Source organism: Lactuca saligna, chromosome 4 (genome assembly GCF_052625555.1).
Source record: "Lactuca saligna cultivar CGN05327 chromosome 4, ASM5262555v1, whole genome shotgun sequence".
NCBI classification, from domain to species: domain Eukaryota; kingdom Viridiplantae; phylum Streptophyta; class Magnoliopsida; order Asterales; family Asteraceae; genus Lactuca; species Lactuca saligna.
Genome location: NC_136420.1, coordinates 49728704 through 49749459, shown reverse-complemented (window position 1 = coordinate 49749459; position 20756 = coordinate 49728704). Strand labels below are relative to the sequence as shown.

General features: G+C 35.7%; 3 protein-coding genes across 3 annotated transcripts; 1 reads left to right on the top strand and 2 right to left on the bottom strand.

Annotated features, from left to right (window-relative positions):
* The first annotated feature begins 957 nt into the window (after window positions 1-957).
* Window positions 958-2950, top strand: LOC145041803 (uncharacterized). Its single transcript, XM_078989988.1, has 2 exons — window positions 958-2245; window positions 2359-2950. The coding sequence occupies exons 1-2, from the start codon at window positions 1119-1121 to the stop codon at window positions 2825-2827; spliced, it is 1596 nt and encodes a 531-aa protein (XP_078846114.1). The 5' UTR covers window positions 958-1118; the 3' UTR covers window positions 2828-2950.
* Window positions 2951-3112: 162 nt separating this feature from the next.
* On the bottom strand, window positions 3113-4802 carry LOC145041804 (large ribosomal subunit protein eL43). The gene is made up of 5 exons (XM_078989989.1): window positions 4679-4802; window positions 3894-3933; window positions 3611-3699; window positions 3433-3515; window positions 3113-3343 (listed from the first exon to the last, which is right to left on the bottom strand). Exons 1-5 carry the CDS (start codon window positions 4679-4681, stop codon window positions 3280-3282), a joined length of 279 nt encoding a protein of 92 aa, XP_078846115.1. The 5' UTR covers window positions 4682-4802; the 3' UTR covers window positions 3113-3279.
* An 8845-nt stretch (window positions 4803-13647) lies between these two features.
* LOC145041802 (metacaspase-1-like) lies at window positions 13648-15532 on the bottom strand. The gene is made up of 4 exons (XM_078989987.1): window positions 14827-15532; window positions 14421-14751; window positions 14214-14337; window positions 13648-14145 (listed from the first exon to the last, which is right to left on the bottom strand). The coding sequence occupies exons 1-4, from the start codon at window positions 15380-15382 to the stop codon at window positions 13897-13899; spliced, it is 1260 nt and encodes a 419-aa protein (XP_078846113.1). The 5' UTR covers window positions 15383-15532; the 3' UTR covers window positions 13648-13896.
* Window positions 15533-20756: the final 5224 nt, after the last annotated feature.

Below are 20756 nucleotides of genomic sequence, written 5' to 3'. Positions count from 1 at the left end.
TCGACATGAATATAATTTTAGGTTTTTTGAACTTAATTGACTAAAAAAGGATAATGATTATTTTTTTAACAACAAATATAATCTACTTCTAAATTACTTCTGAAATTCATCTATATCGAAAATACAAATTGAACCCTCGACCTCAAAGAGAGAGGACAACACCTGATATGGCTGGGCTAGAAGCTTTTTTTAGGAGATTTCCTCAAAAAAATCAAACTGCTAGTTTACATTCGCCCACATTGCTAGTGACTGGGAATCGAATAATTTCTAGATCCAAACGATATCAACCTATTCTATGCCAATGCACATAATTTAAAGAAGAAAAAACATACTTAAATACGTCTATTTTCTTTTTCAAACATTACCCTGAGTTGAGAGTCTTCTTCAATGGATTGCGAAATGCACATAGTGAAAACATCAAAATTTGACAACCATAAAATCAATATATTTTCGTTCATTTCAAATTCAATGCTGAACAGCCTAAATTATTAATCAAATCAAATAAGAGACCAAATCATTTAATATAAACTATTAATTTGAGGATCATTTCTTATATTTAATTATACATTTATAACAAAATCCACTAGATATCAAGTTTGAAAAAATATTTTTAAATAAATATTAACTTTCCGTTATATTTAATTATACATTTATAACAAAATCCACAAGATATCAAGTTTGAAAAAATATTTTTTTTTAAAATAAACATTAATTAAAATTATGTTTTTTACATTATGATTTACTGGTTTACTCTTCAATAAAAAAAGTTAAAAAAACAATTAATTTGGAAAGAAAAAAGCTTACCGAAAAAGAAATTGTTTGTAAACTTTATTCTGTAAATAGAAAGCATAATAAATTTTGTTTTTAGTTTTAGAAAAAAAGAAAAAAGAAAAAAGAAAACTAGCTGGTTGTATAAATAGAAAGCATAATAAATTCAATAGCCATGGCCATGAACTCAACGAAGACTCCGTTCTGCTTCTCGTTTTAGAGAGAGAAACTCCACCCTTCAAATTTCAATCAACTTCAACAACACAATTCAAAATTCAAGGAGGTTTGGGACTTCAGAAATTCATAACATTACTGAAAACTTCATTCAGAAAACCCTAATCACGTATGTAATGCATCACAAGAAATCGGAGGTTCAGATCGGAAAAGATAGCAGCGGTGTCTCTTCCGATTTCAATCCGACCCCAACGATTCAGAATCAATCTCCTCATAAAATCTCCATTTTCGAATTGAATCAACATTCTTCTGGTTCTTCACTCTGTTCTTCGTCTTCATTATTATCGACACAGTCGCCTGATAATGATGTTACCACGACAACCACAAGTACCAGCCCTAATCATGAACATCAAATCTTGATCGACGACGGTGATTTTGATTATGATTCACTTGCCGGACCGACTCCTAGATCAACACCTCACAAACGGTCTGTTTTCTCCCAAACCACACCAACTTCCTTTTCAAATTCCCTAGCGAAATCACCTAACTTCTCCTTTTCGTCTAAAAACCGGCGGTTTTACAACACAAAATCCACCGTCATCCACCTCCTCAACCGTCTCCGTCACCTCCGACGCCTCCGTACTCACCTCCGTTTAATCCTCTTACTATCTCTCCCGTTTTTCTACTTCTTGGTATCTCACCCTAGTCATTCCTTCTTCCTCGATTTCCTATCGGCATTCGCTTTCTCAGCTGCGTTATTATTCTCCCTCAATCTCGCCCTCCCTCGCCTCCCTTCAATCCGATTGTTTCTTGCCAGATCTTTCCCAATCAAACTCACATTATCAGACAAGGTCTCCAAATCACCATTGCCGGTGTTCTGGTCAATCGGTTCCAATTCCAAAACAAAAGGCGATCATATTCATAAATGGAATTCAGGTTGTTGGGTGCAGGCATACAACAATGGTGATGTATACGAGGGTGAGTTTCACAAAGGCAAGTGCTCTGGTTGTGGCGTTTACTACTATTACATGAGTGGGAGATACGAAGGCGATTGGGTTGATGGAAAGTACGATGGTTATGGTGTAGAGACATGGGCAAGGGGAAGCCGGTATAGGGGTCAGTACAGGCAAGGATTGAGACATGGATTTGGTGTGTATAGATTCTACACCGGAGATGTTTATTCCGGTGAATGGTCAAACGGTCAAAGCCATGGATGTGGAATCCATACTTGTGAAGATGGTAGTAGATATGTCGGAGAATTCAAATGGGGTGTTAAACATGGTCTTGGCCACTACCATTTCAGGTAAGATAACAACTCCACAAACCTTCTAATTTCTATCACTTCTTGATCTTGTTTTATATCAAAATTTTGACAAACGAGGACAAGATCATAGTTTCTTTTGATATTGATTACAGGAATGGGGATACATACGCTGGAGAATACTTTGCAGATTTTCTGCATGGATTTGGAGTATACAATTTTGCAAACGGGCATAGATATGAAGGATCTTGGCATGAAGGAAGAAGACAAGGGCTTGGTATGTACACTTTCAAAAATGGTGAAACCCAATCTGGGCATTGGCAAAATGGTATTCTTAATATCCCAAGTTCACATTCCGCAACACAATCGCATCCATCATCACCTTCAACTGTTGCAGTCTATCATTCTAGAGTTCTTAATGCAGTCCAGGAAGCAAGAAGATCAGCAGAGAAAGCATATGATGTAGGGAAAGTGGATGAAAGAGTTAACAGGGTGGTGGCTGCCGCCAATAGATCAGCTAATGCCGCTAGAGTGGCAGCGGTGAAGGCAGTACAGAAAAACCTGCCTAACCAGAGTGATGGTGATGGTGATGGTCATCCTAAGATCTATCAACTGTCAAACTAACTGTTTTTTGAGACCAATTTTGTTCGTGGATATATTGAGATTTTTGACTTTTTCTTTTTTTGTTTAGTTTTGTAGATCAGTGTTAGATTTTAGGGAAAACGTTTGAAACCTATGTGGCAATGTATGTGTATTAACAACTATACTAATGAAATCAAGATCAAAAATCTATTTGAGATGTGGTTTGATTAATGTATAGCAACAAACTTTCACTAAAATGTCTAATAGTATAATGCACGAAGGAATAAAAGTACCATGCTTTTTCTTGCATTTAGCGCCTAAACAAGATTTAAAGAAACATAATAAAAAATATTTAGAACATACATGTCAACATACCATTCAAACTTTAAGATTGCATTTAGCAATGTATTTTTTTAATAGAAAACAAAATTGCAAAAATCTTGTGAAATGTGATAGAAAATCGAGGATTAAAGTAGATCAAGAAACATCCAAATCTAACTCTCGGTTTGTTCCCTCAGCCTACGGATGGTACTCCTGACAGTAACCGCACTAGCAGTGCTGCAAAAAGAAAATTTTAAAAAAAAAATGTTAACACTTGTAAAATTATTAGAATAAAAATAAAAATATAAAAATTAAAATATCATTACTTCAAAGTGTAAGCACCCCCTGCTTTCACTTTGCCACAATCTTTGCAACCCCAGATACCAACTGCTTTCCTTTTCACTGCATACTGTAACACAATGCCCAAAATGAATATTGCAAAAAAATAAGAAAATTGTGTCAAGATTATATAAATATAATGGTCACATGAACAAAAAGATGTACCTTTCCACAGAATTCACAGAAGTATTTGCTGTGCTGACTAACTTCCATCTTCTTGATCTGCTTCCTCAAACTAGCACCATATCGGGTACCTAAGAAGTCAAATAATCATTAATAAAAGCATACTCGTAAATAGGTTAATTTACCATAAATGAGTAAATGAGCATGATTTTTGCACAAAAAGTTAGGCTAAATCTCAAACTAAAACAAGTTCAGATCTTGGAGATGACTGTATTTTTAACCATTAAATGAGGATATAGAAGTGATGAGTAAGCATTATCCATACCGTATTTGCCAACAATTCCAGCCTTCTTGGTTCTCTTAGTCTGTGTATAAGGATAACAAAAGTATTGTTAATACATGAGCATAAAAGAATACAACAAGAAAAGAGGTAGAAAAAGAAAGAACAGTTTTAGAAGAAAAAAAAACTAGGTAAACAGTAGAAAGAAAGAAGTCAAGCTAGCATTATAGTGAACAACAAAAGCAATTACATTACACCCCTAATTAACTGATTATAATTAAGGGTGCAGTATACAAAGTTCCTTCTGTAACTTCCTCCAAGCTCTATTCACATGCTTTAAAGTTTAAACTCTGAGAACAAGTTCTTCGAGCAAGCTAATTTGTTAGATCAAATCACCTAATTCTCAAAAACACTAATGAACAACAAAAATTTTATTCTCTAAGTTCAAAACTGATTGAAATTTTAAGTCCTAAATTTACATTAAAAACTAACCATGATTCCTGATGAGGAAAAAAAACAAAAACAAAAAAATCTACGCTTGTTGAAGGTAAAGTTTGGAAAATCGTTTTAGCTACCACTCTTTGTTCTGTTTGTATTTTCAAAAAAAAAACTTTCAGCCCTAAAATTCAACGACTTCCAGAAACCTAACTACTGATATTAACAATCTTAATAATCAAATGTCGGCATCTTTTAACGAAAAAACACTAATACATGATATTAAAAACCACATAACGAGCAATTCAAGCAATCAATTAGTAAAAATGTACAAATACAACATAGCATTATACATAAATCTTAACATACAAAGAGATCTAGTATCTAAGGATTACCATGGCTTGACGCTTGGTGAAATCGAATAAGAGGGGATTCTTGAGATTGGAAGCGCCAACAAAAACCCTAGACTTTAACTCGGCCGATTGCGATATGAGAAGTTTATATGGAACGTTGACTCGATTTTTAGGGCTTATCCTAAGACTCCAAAAGAACAAAAAAAGGCTCCGCCTTAACAAGAGCCCAAACTTTAAAGGCCCGCATATTTACATGTTGTTTATTCAATTCTGAGTTCTTAAATTTTCAAATTCTGAAAATGCTTATACACTTTTATGTCATTTTTTCTTTCTGTACACAAGATTATATATATATATATATATATATATATATATATATATATATATATATATATATATATATATATATATATGTGTGTGTGCTATGACTCGTCTCCGTGATACAATTCCGGGATTTGACAGTAGCGGTTTCACTAATAAGGACACCGCCCCCCTAAATCCCAAAACGTTTTGGCGTGTGCCCTTTTTAGCAAAATCGTCCAAGATATGGAAGTCAACTTCGAGATGACTGTCAGACAGAAAGCAGTCTTTGAGTATTTGCGGGCGCCTCATGCTCAAGATTTTCTGCCAACTATCCCTATTGATGGTCTTGGCCAGCATATGTCTCCTGTGGAGTACCGAACTATCATTCGTTACCGCCTCATGATTCTCATATTCCCAATTGACGAGATATGCCCAGTTTGTCGCAAGGCATGTTTGGATACCTTTGGGGAACACGCGGCTCATTGTAGAGAGCTCCCTGGTTTCAAATATAGACATGATGTGGTTCGGGATGTTCTCTTTGATGCTTGTCGGCGTGCTGGTATATCTGTGAAGAAAGAAGCGCCAGTAAATTTTTTGACGGACCCGCAGGATGGCAGGTCCACACTTAGACCAGCTGACATTTTGGTCTTTGGATGGATAGGAGGGAAGCATGTGTGTGTGGATCTTACTGGTGTATCTCCTCTCGTTGGTTTGGGGAGCGGAGGTTTCGCAACTGGGCATGCCGCTTTGAAAGTCGCTGCGTGCAAAGTGGTAAAGCACGACAATGCATGTAGAGAAAATCAACATGTGTTTGTTCCTTTTGCATTCGATACATTTGGTTTTCTCGCACCAGAGGCGGTGGAGCTCCTCAACAGAGTCTAACGGGTCATGCATTCTAATGTCATATCTCCTATATCCACAAATGTTGTTTTCAAAAGAATAGGTTTTGTCATCCAAAAAGGGCTAGCGGCGCAGCTTGTTGTCTGTTTGCCTTCAATCGATATGTATTGATATTAAAGATAATTAGATTGTTATCATTTATATATATATATATATATATATATATATATATATATATATATATATATATTCTACTAGATGTGTTATCGTGCAAATTGACGGTGATAAATAGTTTTTTTGGCGAATAGTTTCCTACGAAGAAATAATTATTAAATTTTATTTGAGTTATTATGTAATAAAAAATTATAACTTTTATATAAAATATTTATGTTTATATTGTCTGTTTATACTATTAATGTAAATCAATTAATATCGGTGTTTAATTTAAAAAACATAATTTAAATTATAGTTTATACACATGAATTTTATATTTTATAATCTTCATTATGCTCCAAATTGAATATTTTAATTACTTTGTTTAATTCAATTCTTCAAACTTTTGGCAAGTATTAATTAATTATTTATGTAAAATTAATTTGTACAAAAAGTTTCGTATCTTATACCTCTTAAAATTCTAGGTATGACTAATATGTTTTATAATATAGTATAAGATACATAAAGATTAGTAGCTCATTATTACTTCTAGTCATTAGAAAGATTATTTTATAGTTATAAAAACAATAATTTTTTTAATTAAATGAGTTTTTCATTTAGTGAAATCCAATCCAATAATAAAGAAACAACATTTTTAACAAAAAAAACTATTTTTCCTTGCCAAAAGTTATTACAAGGTGTAATAGATTTAACAATTAGATTATTGGATGCAAAATTATGAATTAATATTGTCTACTTTGTGAATTATTTATTTAACTAATTTACTCAAATTTTTATACTCACTAAAGGCGTGTTTGGAAGTGTTTTTTAAAATAACTTATTAATTTATCGGTCTTTCAAAAAATAAATTAATTAAGAAATAAAATGTAACGCCCTGATTCTCATGTATTGATGTATGTATGGATCTTTTTGGGTTTTTGGGTCTACTCGACGAGTTTGCCGCCCTACTCGACGAGTAGTAGTGGGTTGGTCCGCGTGTTTTAGTGATCTACTCGACGAGTAGGAGCTGGCAGATGAAACCCTAAATTCCGGGGCATTTCACCCTATTTAAAGAATTATTGGCCTCCCCCAGCCCCCCTCCCCCCCCCCCTTTACTGCTTCTTGATCCTCTCAAACCCTAAATCAAGTGTGTGTGTGTGTGTGTGTGTTCTTTTGGTGTGTTCAAGCTTAGAGGGGGAGTTTTGGAGGAGGAACCACTTGGGGAAATCAAGCAAGTAGAAGCAGTGACTCGTGGGATTCAAGATCTACATCAATGGACATTCTCTTGAAGGTATTAGACTGTTTTCCTTGGCTCATGTTCATCAAAAATCTCTTTTGGATGGGTTTTATGAAAGGCTTTTTATGTTTGAGCTAAGATCTGAAGTTGTAACTTCAGATCTGGACCCCCTTTGACCTCTACATTGATAAAGTTATCAGCCTTGCCTAGTATGAGCCTTCCTTCAAGTGCGAGACTTCACTACAAGCTTAGTTTTGTCATTTAAGGGTCTTAAAGCCTTGCATGCACGTAAAGTTTGCAACTTTACGTGTTAAGCATGCCTAAGGAGGTTGGATCTGCAATCTGGAACCTTTGCATGGCTTAAAATGCATATGTATAAGAATTGAAGGGATTGGGCGAGTCGCATAGTCGACTCGGCGAGTCATATGAAGATGATCCTGAACTCGACGAGTTTGATGAACAACTTAACGTGTCTAATGAAGATTATCGAAGACTTGGCGAGTCAGTATAGTGACTCGACGAGTCGGTTAGGGTTTTTCTCAACCATTGGATACGTATGAACTTGTCGAGTTGCAAGGGGGAAACCTCGACGAGTGGTCATGGAGCTTCGACCACAAACTTTAGTAACTCGAGGAGTCAGTCTGGTGACTCAGCGAGCGGACAAGTGTTTGGGGAACTCAGCAAGTAGACGAGGGCACTCGACAAGTTGAGGTCAACATGGATTGTTAACCTTGACTGTTGACTTTGACTTTGACCCTGGGTTGACCAGTCGACTTTTGGAGGACATTTTGGAAAGGTTGGAAATTTACAAGTATGGTTTACAATGAATATAGGTGGTGGAGTTCGTAGCAGTGATCCGAGAATTTGAGCTTATTTTACGAGTCAACAGTTGCAAGGTGAGTTACCTCACTATACTAAGGGGTCAAAGGCACCAAGGCCGACCCATTGGATATGTTATTCTAGCAGTGATAGTATGTTGAGTAGGAAGTTAGTTTTGCATGCTAGTGGTTATACCAGTTAGGTAGATCTATAGGACTACTTGTGTTGTTATATGATTATTTGCATGCTCAATGATTATGCTACATGTTGATATGTTATGTAGGGTGGGTTGAGGTGAGACTGCTTCGTGCGGTAACTAACAAACCTGGGAGCATTCCAGTTACGGGCTAAGAGAGACTCGTACTGTGGGCTCGATGGCAAGTCAGACATGAGCTATGGGCCAGCAAGGCAATCCAGACTCACATTGTGGGCCCATGGGGTAATCCAGTCTGCAAAGTTGTGGACCCGTTGCATGCTGTTTAGTTTGTTATGTTATGATATTGTTGACACGGTTATGTGAATTGTACGTGTATCGGTATTTTAGGGGAACTTACTAAGCTTTCGGGCTTACAGTTTCAGTTTATTGTTTCAGGTATATCTGGGGACCGCGACAAGGTGAAAGCTTGATCATACAACTCTTCCTGTTTTGTTTATGGTTCTGAGAAACTCTGATATTACACTATTTTGAAAACAAGAATGTAATGCATGTTGCTGCTGTTGAATGTTTGAAAATTATTTAATTGGCTTGAAATTTTTGAATATTACATAAAAGTGCTTGATAACACTAATTTTTCAGTGTAAAAAATAACTTTTTCAAAAAACCATTGATTTTTGGTTTTTCCAAAAAATCAATAAATAGATTGAAAAACAATTTCAAACACCCTCTAAAAGTAAAGCTTATAGCAACTCACACCAACCCAACCATTTAATAAAATAAGTTAAAGTTCTTTCTTATCAAGATAAGCAACCAACCACTTCAACGTTTATCAATGCAAACCAACTCAATCTTTTATTAAAAACTATATAATGATAATAATATAGCTATATTATGATAATAATATATCAATATTAGTGATTATTTATATAGAAAAAATAATGAGTTGTATTATATTTTGTTTTTCTAACTTTTTTTAAATAACATATAATAAATAGAGTTCATCGTGTTTGGTCAAAAATTAATAAAAACCACCAATAGAATAAAGCCAAGGCGTGAACATTCATTCATCTCTGTTAAGCCACATTTTTTTTTATAATAATTTTCGGTGACCGACAAAACAAAAAGTCACATATCATTCTGATTTCTTTGTATATTTATTTTATACTTTATATAATACTAGTGGTGCACCCGCGCAAAGCGGCGGAGGAGAATAATTTAATTTTATGTTTAGAAACAATTTCACTCACATATTTATGATGGAATAACATGATAGTACTAAAATATTAAAGATAAACATGTTAGGTTTAATATTAATCATGTATGGTATGTCTAACAAAATATTTGTATAAATAACCTAAAAGATAGAAAAATTGATTGTTTATGTAGCTATATTAATGATTGCGTATGTGTATGTGAGCAACAAACTTATTTGTGAGGCTTGCCATAATCATAGAATTATGCAACATTCACGACTATGCATACAAACTCTAAATGTTTTAAGTAATAATCTACATCATTTCAATCAAGACAAGAGAGAAAAAAAAAAAAAAAACTCATTTGTCCAATTCCAAATTACAAAATGAAAAAACAAGAATTTATTATAGTATATTGATTGTTGCTTTATATTTGGTTTGCAAATATTTCCAAAGCGTATGATGTAAGGAGGGGAAGTACATAAATCTTAATCAATACAAAACCAACAAAAAAGTTGATTTATTATGACAAAAATAACTCTTTGTTCAATTATTACGTGATTGCATAAGAAATCCTTAAGAGAGGAAGGCAACAAAAATTAGTGGAATAACATTAGGGATAGAATTAATAGGGGAAGCAAATTTATTTAAGATTGGGAAATTGTTCTGTTATAACATCAAATAAAAAACTTAATTAAATTTCTTAATATGCATTTTGGATTAGTTTTATTACAACATTCTACATTAATTTCTTCCTGTTACTCCTTTTACAACACGTTTTACTTTTAAAAATAATGCATCACATTTTACAAATGTCATTGAAGTTCATAGCAAAAAAAATCACTGTTATAATTGGGTAGATTTTTTTAAATTATAATGTATTCACAAGAAAAAAACGAAAGTACAATGTTGTTATTGGTAGATTTCAAAAGAACAATGCCTTAATGAAACATTTAAAGTGCAATTAGATCATCATGCAACAACAGTTTCAGTAAATTCAATTATAGTTTTAAGTAAATAAGGCATGATTCCACCCCAAGGTGTGAATGGGAATGGTGAACTCACACGATTAGGACAACACACATCTATTGTCCTACCAACTGTACAAATAATCATAAGCTAATAACAATTACAATCTTGTTAAATATAAGTTTCATTTAAACCTACATCAAATAACCAGTCACTTGGCAGATAGTGTTGCAGTATGATTCTTGCTTCCACTCTGTGGAAGACTTATTTATTTGACTTTCTTATTAGATATTCCTAGTTAATTATGCTTCTCGGATCCAAATCCATATCCTTGGTGTCTATGTTTACTTAAACTAAGGTTCCCTCAATATTTCAAATCCCACATTCTAAATTCAGTTATATAAGAAATGATTCAAAATAAATAAGCTTTCACGGAAAAAAAAAAAATGAGAATCACAACTAATTAGATTCAGTGTGACTTTACCTTTCAACAAGGCTAGTGAATTGCACATCCTACATGCTTTTTTCTCAACCTACCTATATGTAAAACATCAAATGTTTCTCTGTTGAACATAAAGCATTTCCTAAAAAAGAAAATGATTAATTAACAAACATCTCATAATATGAAATCAATGAATTAAGATTCGCAATACAAGAAGTGGAGCTCCAAAACCTTATCCACCAATCTGCTTAATAAACTTATAATATTCCATCTTGGCCTTACCAATACCATTTTCTACTTCTATTGAGACATTTTCTTCGGATCCTAAACTTTGTACCAAAAAAGACTGAATTTTCAGAACAAAAATGTTAAGTAAGTAAGCAAATTATCTAAAAATAAACAAAAATAAGTGGTTTTTACTTCAGATTACCTACAAAAGACAATGAGAAAAAAGTCAAAATGGTTGTTATAAAGGATTAAGAGATAAGAGCAAAAAAAAAAAAACAATTACATAATGTGATGCATATATATTACCCCAAAAATTGGGCCAATTTCACCCCTGTAGCTGTAAGATTACCAACTTCTTAGTTTTCACCCAGCATTTGGAGGGAAATGCCTTGAAAGAGAACCACAAAGAAGAGGAGCGAACAAATGATGGAGATGAAGCTCTGTAATCTAGCTATAAACCATCACACTTTTAGTTTCTAATCTACCATGGTCTTGATTAAACTTGTGGTTAAATTAGTAGTTGGCCTAATGATGGTAAGAACCATTGTACCATGTATCTTTATAATTGGATGACATGGTTATCAAATTTATGTTAGTATTGCCTTGAATCCAGAGAATTTCATCCCAATATCCTGAAACCCAAATAGTATTAAAGATTATGTCAATTCTTATAGACATTAATTTCAAATTAACTTAATGAGTTTAAAATTAAATTTTGATGACATCCAAATTGTTTGACCTAGATACAGGCAACAACCACCTTCTTCTATGAATTAAATTCCAAAAGTAGACATATATTGCATACATAGCGACCAAATTAAAGCCCAATTTAACTTATCATATTCAAAGTCAAAACCACTTTTTGCCTGGGCAATTTAAGTCTAAGCAGTTGTACTTTTCCCTATTCCCATACCACAATTCATCATATCATGCCTAATGACCACAGAAGAAAAATAGGAAGTACCTTCAAAAATCAAATTTTTTTCATAACCATTTCTTATAATCATTTCTTTTGCTTTCCCATCTCGTTAGAAAAACGGGACATCAACTTATTTTAATGGTGTAATCTCAACTTTAATCCCTTGTTTTCTCATCATCACCAATGTTGAAGGCACTTCCTCTAAGCCTATTGCATAAACATGAAACTTAGTCAACATGAAAACTTAATGATAAAAAGTAAATAAGAATGTGTAGCGATAGAAATTGTATTACCTTAAGCTGCCATTGTAGGTATTCTAGCAACCGGACCATGTCCTTGAACACAAACCATAGCATATAGATTTTGAACCCTCCCTGAGAGTTCAGTTCCAAATCCTTTCAATTGTAAGGTATTTTTTTATTTATTAATTTTAACCAAAGACAATAAGAAATCATGTCTATAAATAGTAAAAATTGGTATGTGAGGTTAGATCTTCATAGCCATACAAGATTCTGAATGTAATCAAAGTAAAACAGTGAGGTTATTAACCTTTTATGACCCAAAACACCTAGTTGATGTGAAACCATAAAACTCTAGGTCAAAAAATATACCTGAGGTTGCATCTTTGAAGTCACATCAGATTCTTGAACAAATCCAAGGTATAGTGAGGTTTTTGACCTTTTATGACCCAGGACCATAGAAATCTAGGTGAAAAAATGATACTCGATGTTAGATATTCGAAGTAGCACTATCATCGATTCGATTGCAAAAAAGTAAATTAAGAAATGTGTTACGTGATATCTGAAATCAGAGCTTCTTTTTGTTTCAAGTACAAATAAGAAAGGAGGAGGATGATGGCATTTAACGGTGGTCATTTGATTTTAGCTTCCATTTTTTTCCAGCATTTATGAGTTTATAGAGAACAGATGAATATATGATAAGAGGAAACGGGATTGAGAGATCTTAGGGTGTAGGAAACGGTGAGTTACAATGAAGGACATTGTGGATTTGGTGAAGGTCATGATGACACCGACAATTTAGTATGGTCGGGCTGTGATGGTTGTGAAGGGTGGCGACGGTTTGGAGCATTTTAGCGAGAAACAAAGGGCAGCGACATTTAGCTGTGATGGTGATGGCTACTCACCGATCGGGACGTGGTGGGTGTCTGCGTCGGATATGAGAGGAGCTCTTAGGTTGACGGTATGCTTCAAGGATTTTGGGGAGGCTTTGCCTTCTTCTCATGGAGAAAATCAGGTAAAATAATTCACAGAGAACCTCTGATTTCTTGAATCATATGCTGACGGATAATTGGCCTGATAGGTAGGAGATAAGAAGGATTTGAATATGTTGAAGGCGACGGAATGTCGGTTTAATGTGGACTGATTCAGGTTATTATTATTATATTAATAGTTTGTTGTACTGTTAGCTTAATGGTTTGTACGTCTTAAAAAAATATTATTATTATATTCAATTTATTTATAGAAATAGTGAGATTTCTTTTATAAGATAGTAAAGATATATACATCTTTTTTGAGATAGGAAGTTTGTTACGAAATACACGTCAACACCCTTTCTAATATAGAATTGCTGATCGTTTTAGATTATATTTGTAAGATTATTTATAACATTATGAAACATGGTTACGTTACATGCTCAATACATGAAAATATAACATTTTGGACATAACATGAACTTGGATCATAATCTTTCATTCATGACAATTAACAATTAACAAATCAAAATATAACAGATTCAAGGAGAAGGTAGCACTCATTCACATCACAAACGTTCAAATGTGTTCAAACTTCAAATTCAGATCTTCCAAATCTTATCTTTGTTACAAACCATCATATGGTAGCAAGAAAGCTAATATATATATATCCACACTTATTACTTATAACGATACTGACTTCTTTACAGTTAGCAATCACACACAGACATAGGGACAATTTCTACAAACTGTACTCAACTAGAATGTGCGTCTTCATCAAATATGAAGATCAGAAGGAGAATGGTTTTGCATACACATCGAAAGGCTCACATGAAGTCAATTGTGGTTCCTGAGTGAACCCACGATTACTTGAAAGCATATCATGCACAGAATTCGCAGAACCAAACCCTCTTGATGCATTACGGATGGTGTTACGCATTGAGCTTAACAAGCTTCCATAAGTAGACGCGTTTCCATGTTCTATAGCTTCTATAAAACAGAACGTCATTGCCCCTGTTGATGTGATTTTTGATAACGCCTGCATATCAAGACTTGTTATGAATATCATCAAATTCAATCAAAATCTGAGAATTTGGTTAGACTTACCGATGTATCAGCAGATGTTTGATCATCGTCACATCCGCTGATCGAAATGACTTCGCCACCATTACTACCCTTATATATGCCTGGTGCTGTAGGACGATGATCCTCCCATTCGTAATGCCCAGTACTATGACACCAAGAAAGAACACAAATTGTTAGATACAGAGCTTGATTTGGATCGTAACATTAAGATGAATTCAGTAACCTCACCTCTTCATTCTGCAGAGGAATGGAAGATCTAGAACAGTCCCACTATGGCAAGAATCGATGATTGCATGAAGTTTGGCTCCCAGAGGAAGAGGTCTGACGATTGTTGCGTTGATTTCGTCGTCAATGATCATACCTTCTGTTTCAAAATCCAAGGGGCACAAGGTTTCGTCATAACCATCAAGCTCGTCGCCGTTGAGGTTCCTCTGCCGGGAACCGTGGCCGGAAAAGTGAAAGACGAGAGAGTCTCCTGGTTGACATCCTTCGATTAGCCAAGAGAGTGAAGTCCTCATGTTACGTGCTGTTGGGATCCTGCTAGACTCTGTTTCTTCTTCTGCAATTTTATAGCAGGTGTATATGATGAAAAAATTGGCCTACTGCCATCCCAAGCATAAATTAGGGTTCATACCAGTGAGCATACGAATAGAAGATTCGGGAAACTGAAATGTCTTAATCAGAAGGTATTTCATGTATTTAGCATCATTAAGGCATCCTTTAAGCTCGTGACTAGTGTTCTTATACGATACGCCGACGATCAGCGCCTTCTTCCTGCCATAAACGGACGGCGGGGAATAGCTCAAACGCGACGGTGAAGGCATATGTGGCACTAGACCAGGAAACGCTGTAACAGCCGAAGGAGATGACGGAGCATTGTTGTAAGGCGAAGGAACATGCGCCGCTAGACCCGGAAACGGAGAAACGGCGTAAGGATACGGCGGAGCATTAGTGTAAGGCGATGGTGAAGGCGCATACCCCGTCACATCAGCAAACGGAGAAGGGCGAAGAGAGGGTACAACGGTGTCAGCGATTTTAGTAACGGTTTGGCATACAGAACATCTTATCGATCTGGCTCCATCCGGTAGTTTCAACGTTGTACGGCAGTTGGGGCAGTCCACGAGCATAGACATTGCTTGAGTTCTAGGGATTCGACCATAAAGAAAATTGGGGAGATTTTGATTCTGCATCAGTGTGCTTCGAATTCGATTATATAATATGCGTCGCTTTCAGAAACCGCGTTGAGCAAATTTTCCGATCAGTCACGCTGGTCGCCGTGGCGTTATGTGCGATCAAGTTATAATTCGACTTTAAGCTTTTAGTCAACCCCTTGTAGCTCCCTAAAATTTATATAGTCGATTTGTTCAAGAAAATCAATATATATATATATACTAGCAGTGTACCCGCGCAAAGCGTCGGGGCGTGTAAATTCTTTCGGTGATATGTTTCTTCTACAAAAATGTTATTTTACAAAAGAAAGTACATGTCGAAGACAAAATAATCAAACTATGGTGTTATTTGGGAGATGAAGTCATTTTTTGTTCCTGGACGGTGGGCTTTATAGCAGAGGAGGGAACAAAGAGGTATATGCGATTGGAGGGATATTTGAATCAACATGCTAAATTTAAGGATATCTAAAAGGGTTCAAAATTTGAATGAATCCGGGATTTGAGGGAACCATATCAAATTGTTGAGAAATATAAGGAGATTTGATGATAAATATTTGAATTCAAAATGTGGTTAAAATTTAATATTATTTTATTAATGGTTACTTGTACTATCTGCTTCATCATTTGAACGTCTTAAAAAAATAATATTATTATAATCAATCTATTTTTAGAAATAGTTAGATTTCTTTTATAAGATAGTATATATATATATATATATATATATATATATATATATATATATATATATATATATATATATATATAACGGGTTGAAAAAATAAAATAATTGTTATAAATCATATATTACAGTATTTTTTTTATACAACATTACATAATATAACATCTCTTACTGTGAGTTCTCTTTCTTCGCGAATAAATTTCTTTTGGTGATAATTGTGTTTCGATGGTGAATAATTTTAATTCGGTGTTTAGTTTCCTTTAGACGGGCAAGTATAGTTTACGTTTTGCCGAATAGTTTTGTTTAGAGAATTAGTTTCCATGCAATATATATTGTCAAATATCATTACTTTTAAAGAGCATGCGATATATATTGTTTTATATGATTACTTTAAAATATATCTATAATGTATGCAAATAAATGTATTTGATTTTCGAAAATAGTCTTTTGAGGATTTAAGAACTTTATCAACATATGCTTCAAAGTAGGGGTGAAAACGAGTTGAGCCGAACCCGACCCTGGTTAGGTTCGGCTCGGGCTCGTTTAATTTATATGGAGCTCGAGCTCGGCTCGATTCAAGCTTTCTTGTATTGAGCTAGGTTTGAGCTCGTAAAATATTATACAAGCTCAGCTTGGGTTCGGACTCGACTTGTTTTTTATTTGATGTGCCTGAATAAGCTTAAACTCAGCTCGAGCTCGTTAAGAAGCTCGTTTACCAATACCCTAAATTCATAGTTCCCCCAATATGTTTTTATTTTAATATATAAATAATGTTGTAAATAACAAACTAATAGACGCGCAAGGAAACCGACAAATAATATTGAGAATTATATGCCGATTAGTTGCGAATAATAGATCCAATTATTATTATTATATTACTGAGTTTCGTCCAGAAACCAGATCTATCCTTCTCGATTAGATCCGATTATAAGAAAGGTAGAAGAAGATTGTCCTGTTATTGGACGAATTAAACACAAGACAGAAAAATAAAACCGACCTGTTGATTGCTGACTTGATCTTGAAGCAACTGCACGGATCAGATTCCTGTCCTTAAAGGTTTTTACTTCGCTTGTATTGGCTGTAAGCAACAGAGTAAAACCCCAGGATTTAATGCAACTATATCGATATTCCAACAGCACTGGAAATCGACAAACACAAAGTGACTACTCGGAAACTAGAAGAAAAAACGCAGAGAGAGGGAGAGCTTTCAGATTTTCGTGAGTGTCTATATGGCTCCTAGGGAGCTTTATTTATAGGTATTGTAACCCTAGAAGGCATCAAACGGGCCCCCATAGGCCAGCCCCAGAAACCCTAGGGCGACAGCTTGCTCTCCAAGCAATCTGTTTCCTGATCCTTCTAAAATACCCTGACTTGACCTCCACGAAGTCAACAGCGGTCAACCATTTGACCGGATCGGTCAAACCGGCTTGACCCGAACTCGTAAAAAATAAAAGCTCCTCAGCTCCCAGCAACCGATGCGTCGTGCGCCTAAATCGCGCCATTTCGCGCACTCGCGGCGTCGGCTAGTGCTAGGCTAAGCTAGGCGCGCGCGTGGGCTTGGCCCATTCCCTTGATCCACTAAAGCCTTTGAAGGCTTAACAAGGGAATAGGCTTATAAACCCACAAAAGTTTCTTCCCCCCACCAATGTGGGATACAAAGGAAATTGCCAACTTGCAATTCCTTTATATATAAAGTTCCAACAATCCCCCACCAAGTTGGTAAGTTTCCTTTCACTCAGACAGATGATGTCACTTGGGTGTCACGAAGATTAAACCCTAGTTTAATGAGAACAAACAAGAAGAGACTGATTCAATGGTATCCTTATAGGTTTAAACCATGAACCTCAATGACCTCTCCGGTTTACCCACACACACCACAAGTCATATTTGTGTTCTCCCTGAGCGCTATTATGGCCATGCGCTATAAATCCTTTTCATGACCCTTTAGAAGATAAACCACTAATCTTCACTTGAGGCGGCACCACCTCTAGATCATATAGGCATAGTTTTACAACATCTTCGTTGCTTAGATGTCTCCAAAACTACGTTAAGAGTCGTAACTCAACCTCATTCTCGACAACGACGCACTATCCTACCTCACATGGATCTATCATGAATGATTATCCTACCTCACATGGATCTATCATGAATGATAGTACCTTCTATCGTTAGTGATTTCGTTGTTACCCTTTAAACTTGAAAATTAGGAGCACTAATGTCAAGTTGGGTTTCCATCACTAAACGATTCTATTGTGGTTTTAGACCCATGACTCTCGTGGTAGATGTAACCAAATCTCTCGTCAGAGGTTTGGTAAACGGATCTGCCAAGTTCCTACTTGTCTTGACATAGACAACCTTGATGGTACCACTTTCAATTAGTTGTCTCACAAAATTGTGACGCAGACCTACATGTCTTGACTTCCCATTATATATCGCATTATATACTTTAGACAGTGTGGCCTCACTGTCACAGTACATGGGTATTGAAGGCATCGGAATATCCCACAAACGTATATCCATAAGTAGATCTCGAATCCACTCTGCCTCTTTGCCTGCTACTGCTAAGGCAATTAGCTCAGCTTCCATCGTTGAATGAGCTATGCATGTCTGTTTCTTGCTCGCCCAAGAAATAGCACCACCAGCTTGAGTATAAATCCAACCACTTGTGGACTTTGAATCACTGGTGTGATCAATCCAGCTGGCATCAGAATAACCTTCAAGTATTCCATTAGATGACGAATATGTCAATTCAAAAGTACTTGTCCTTTTCAGATATCCTAGTATTCTACCCACTGCTTTCCAATGCTCCGTCCCTGGATTAACTGTATACTGACTCAACTTGCTTACAGCGAATGCGATGTCAGGTCGCGTGCAGTGAGTAGCATACATCATGCTCCCAACTGCACTAGCATATTCTAGTTGGGCCACAGCTCGACCAGAATTCACCTTAAGTTTCACACTTGAATCAAAAGGAGTGTTAAATTCCTTAATGTTCAAATGTTGAAACTTTGTCAGAATTTTCTCTATGTAATGAGATTGACTCAGAGAAATCTGACCACCTGTCCTCTTCACCTTGATACCAAGAATAGTATCTACTTCTCCAAGATCCTTCATCTTAAAGTTCAAGAATAGGTATTTCTTCGTCTCAAGAATACCTTCTAGGTGAGTACCAATGATCAACATATCATCAACATAAAGACATATAACTACTATGTAATCAGATGTATGTTTAGAGTAAATACATCTATCAGCACTATTGTGCTGAAAACCAAAGGCAGTCACAGTGGTGTCAAATCTCTCATGCCACTGTTTAGGAGCTTATTTCAACCCGTACAAGGACTTAACAAGTCTACATACTTTGTTTTCTTGTCCAGGTATTACAAAACCTTCAGGTTGCTCCAGGTAAATCTCCTCTTTGAGATAACCATTCAGAAAGGCTGTCTTCACATCCATTTGATGAATATACAATCCCTTCAAAGCTGATATTGCTATGAGAGTTCTAATTGAACTAATTCTAGCAACTGGGGCATAGGTATCAAAATAATCGATCCCTTCTCGGTGCCTATAGCCCTTTGCAACCAACCTTGCTTTATAAGCATATATGGATCCATCAGGATGATATTTCTTCTTGAATATCCATTTGGATCCTATGGGTCTTCCCCCTTGGGTAGATCAGCTAACTCCCAAGTTCCATTACCCATAATTGAATCCATTTCGTCATTGATTGCTTCCTTCCACAGAGGAGCATCCCGAGACGTCATGGCTTCCGTAAAGGTCTTAGGATCATCATCCAAATTAATTGAAAAGATGACCTCTCTCGTCACTTTCTTTTGTGTTCCTTCGACCAAATAAGAAAAGAAATCATCTCCAAAGGTTTTCTCAATTCTAGCTCTAGTACTTCTCCTTGGTTCCTCCACACTGGGAGGAGGTGGGAGTATTTCTCAAGAGGTACTTGTAAGTGTTGTATGACTAGAGTTTTCTTCATCCTTAGAAAACTTGTCCTCAAAGAATTCCACATCTCTAGATTCCACAACAACACCAAAATCAATATCTAGTAATCGGTAAGCCTTGCTATTTTGAGCATATCCAATAAATATACTCTTGTTAGCTCGTGCTCCCAATTTTGTTCGCTTAGGATCGGGAGTCCGATAATAAGCAACACACCCCCACACTTTCAAATAGTCTAGGTTAGGCTTTCTACCTTTCCACAACTCATAAGGGCTTGTAGGAATCACACGACTAGTGATCCTGTTATGAACATAACAAGCAGTCAATAGTGCTTCCCCCCACAGATTGTTTGGTTGACCCGATTGGTTCAACATACAGTTGACCATCTCACAAAGAGTTCGGTTCTTCCTTTCAGCCAAACCATTCTGTTGAGGGGTGTATGGTGATGTTCTATCATGTTTGATTCCATTCTCTTCGCAGAATGTGTCAAACTCTTGGTTGATATATTCTCCGCCTCTATCCGAGTGAAGAATTTTGATGTGTCTTTCAAGTTGATTTTCGACCTCAGCCTTATATCGTTTAAATGCATCAAAAGCTTCATCTTTTGATGTCAGCAAATAAACATGTAGATATCTATTGAAGTCATCACAAAATGTGATGAAATACCTTTTTCCTCCTCGAGTAAGGATTCCATTTAACTCACATATATCAGAATGAATCAACTCAAGTAAAGATGTGTTTCTCTTAACTGATGGAAATGGTTTCTTA

Excerpts from the sequence above, each read along its gene's own strand:
- LOC145041803 (XM_078989988.1), top strand. The coding sequence starts at position 1,119 with ATGCATCACAAGAAATCGGAGGTTCAGATCGGAAAAGATAGCAGCGGT. Across the intron at positions 2,246-2,358 it reads CTTGGCCACTACCATTTCAG|GAATGGGGATACATACGCTG; the intron begins GTAAGATAACAA and ends TATTGATTACAG.
- LOC145041804 (XM_078989989.1), bottom strand. Across the intron at positions 3,516-3,610 it reads TCTGTGAATTCTGTGGAAAG|TATGCAGTGAAAAGGAAAGC; the intron begins GTACATCTTTTT and ends ATTGTGTTACAG. Across the intron at positions 3,344-3,432 it reads GGGGGTGCTTACACTTTGAA|CACTGCTAGTGCGGTTACTG; the intron begins GTAATGATATTT and ends TTCTTTTTGCAG.
- LOC145041802 (XM_078989987.1), bottom strand. The coding sequence starts at position 15,382 with ATGCAGAATCAAAATCTCCCCAATTTTCTTTATGGTCGAATCCCTAGA. Across the intron at positions 14,752-14,826 it reads TTCTATTCGTATGCTCACTG|AAGAAGAAACAGAGTCTAGC; the intron begins GTATGAACCCTA and ends ATAAAATTGCAG. Across the intron at positions 14,146-14,213 it reads AAACATCTGCTGATACATCG|GCGTTATCAAAAATCACATC; the intron begins GTAAGTCTAACC and ends CTTGATATGCAG.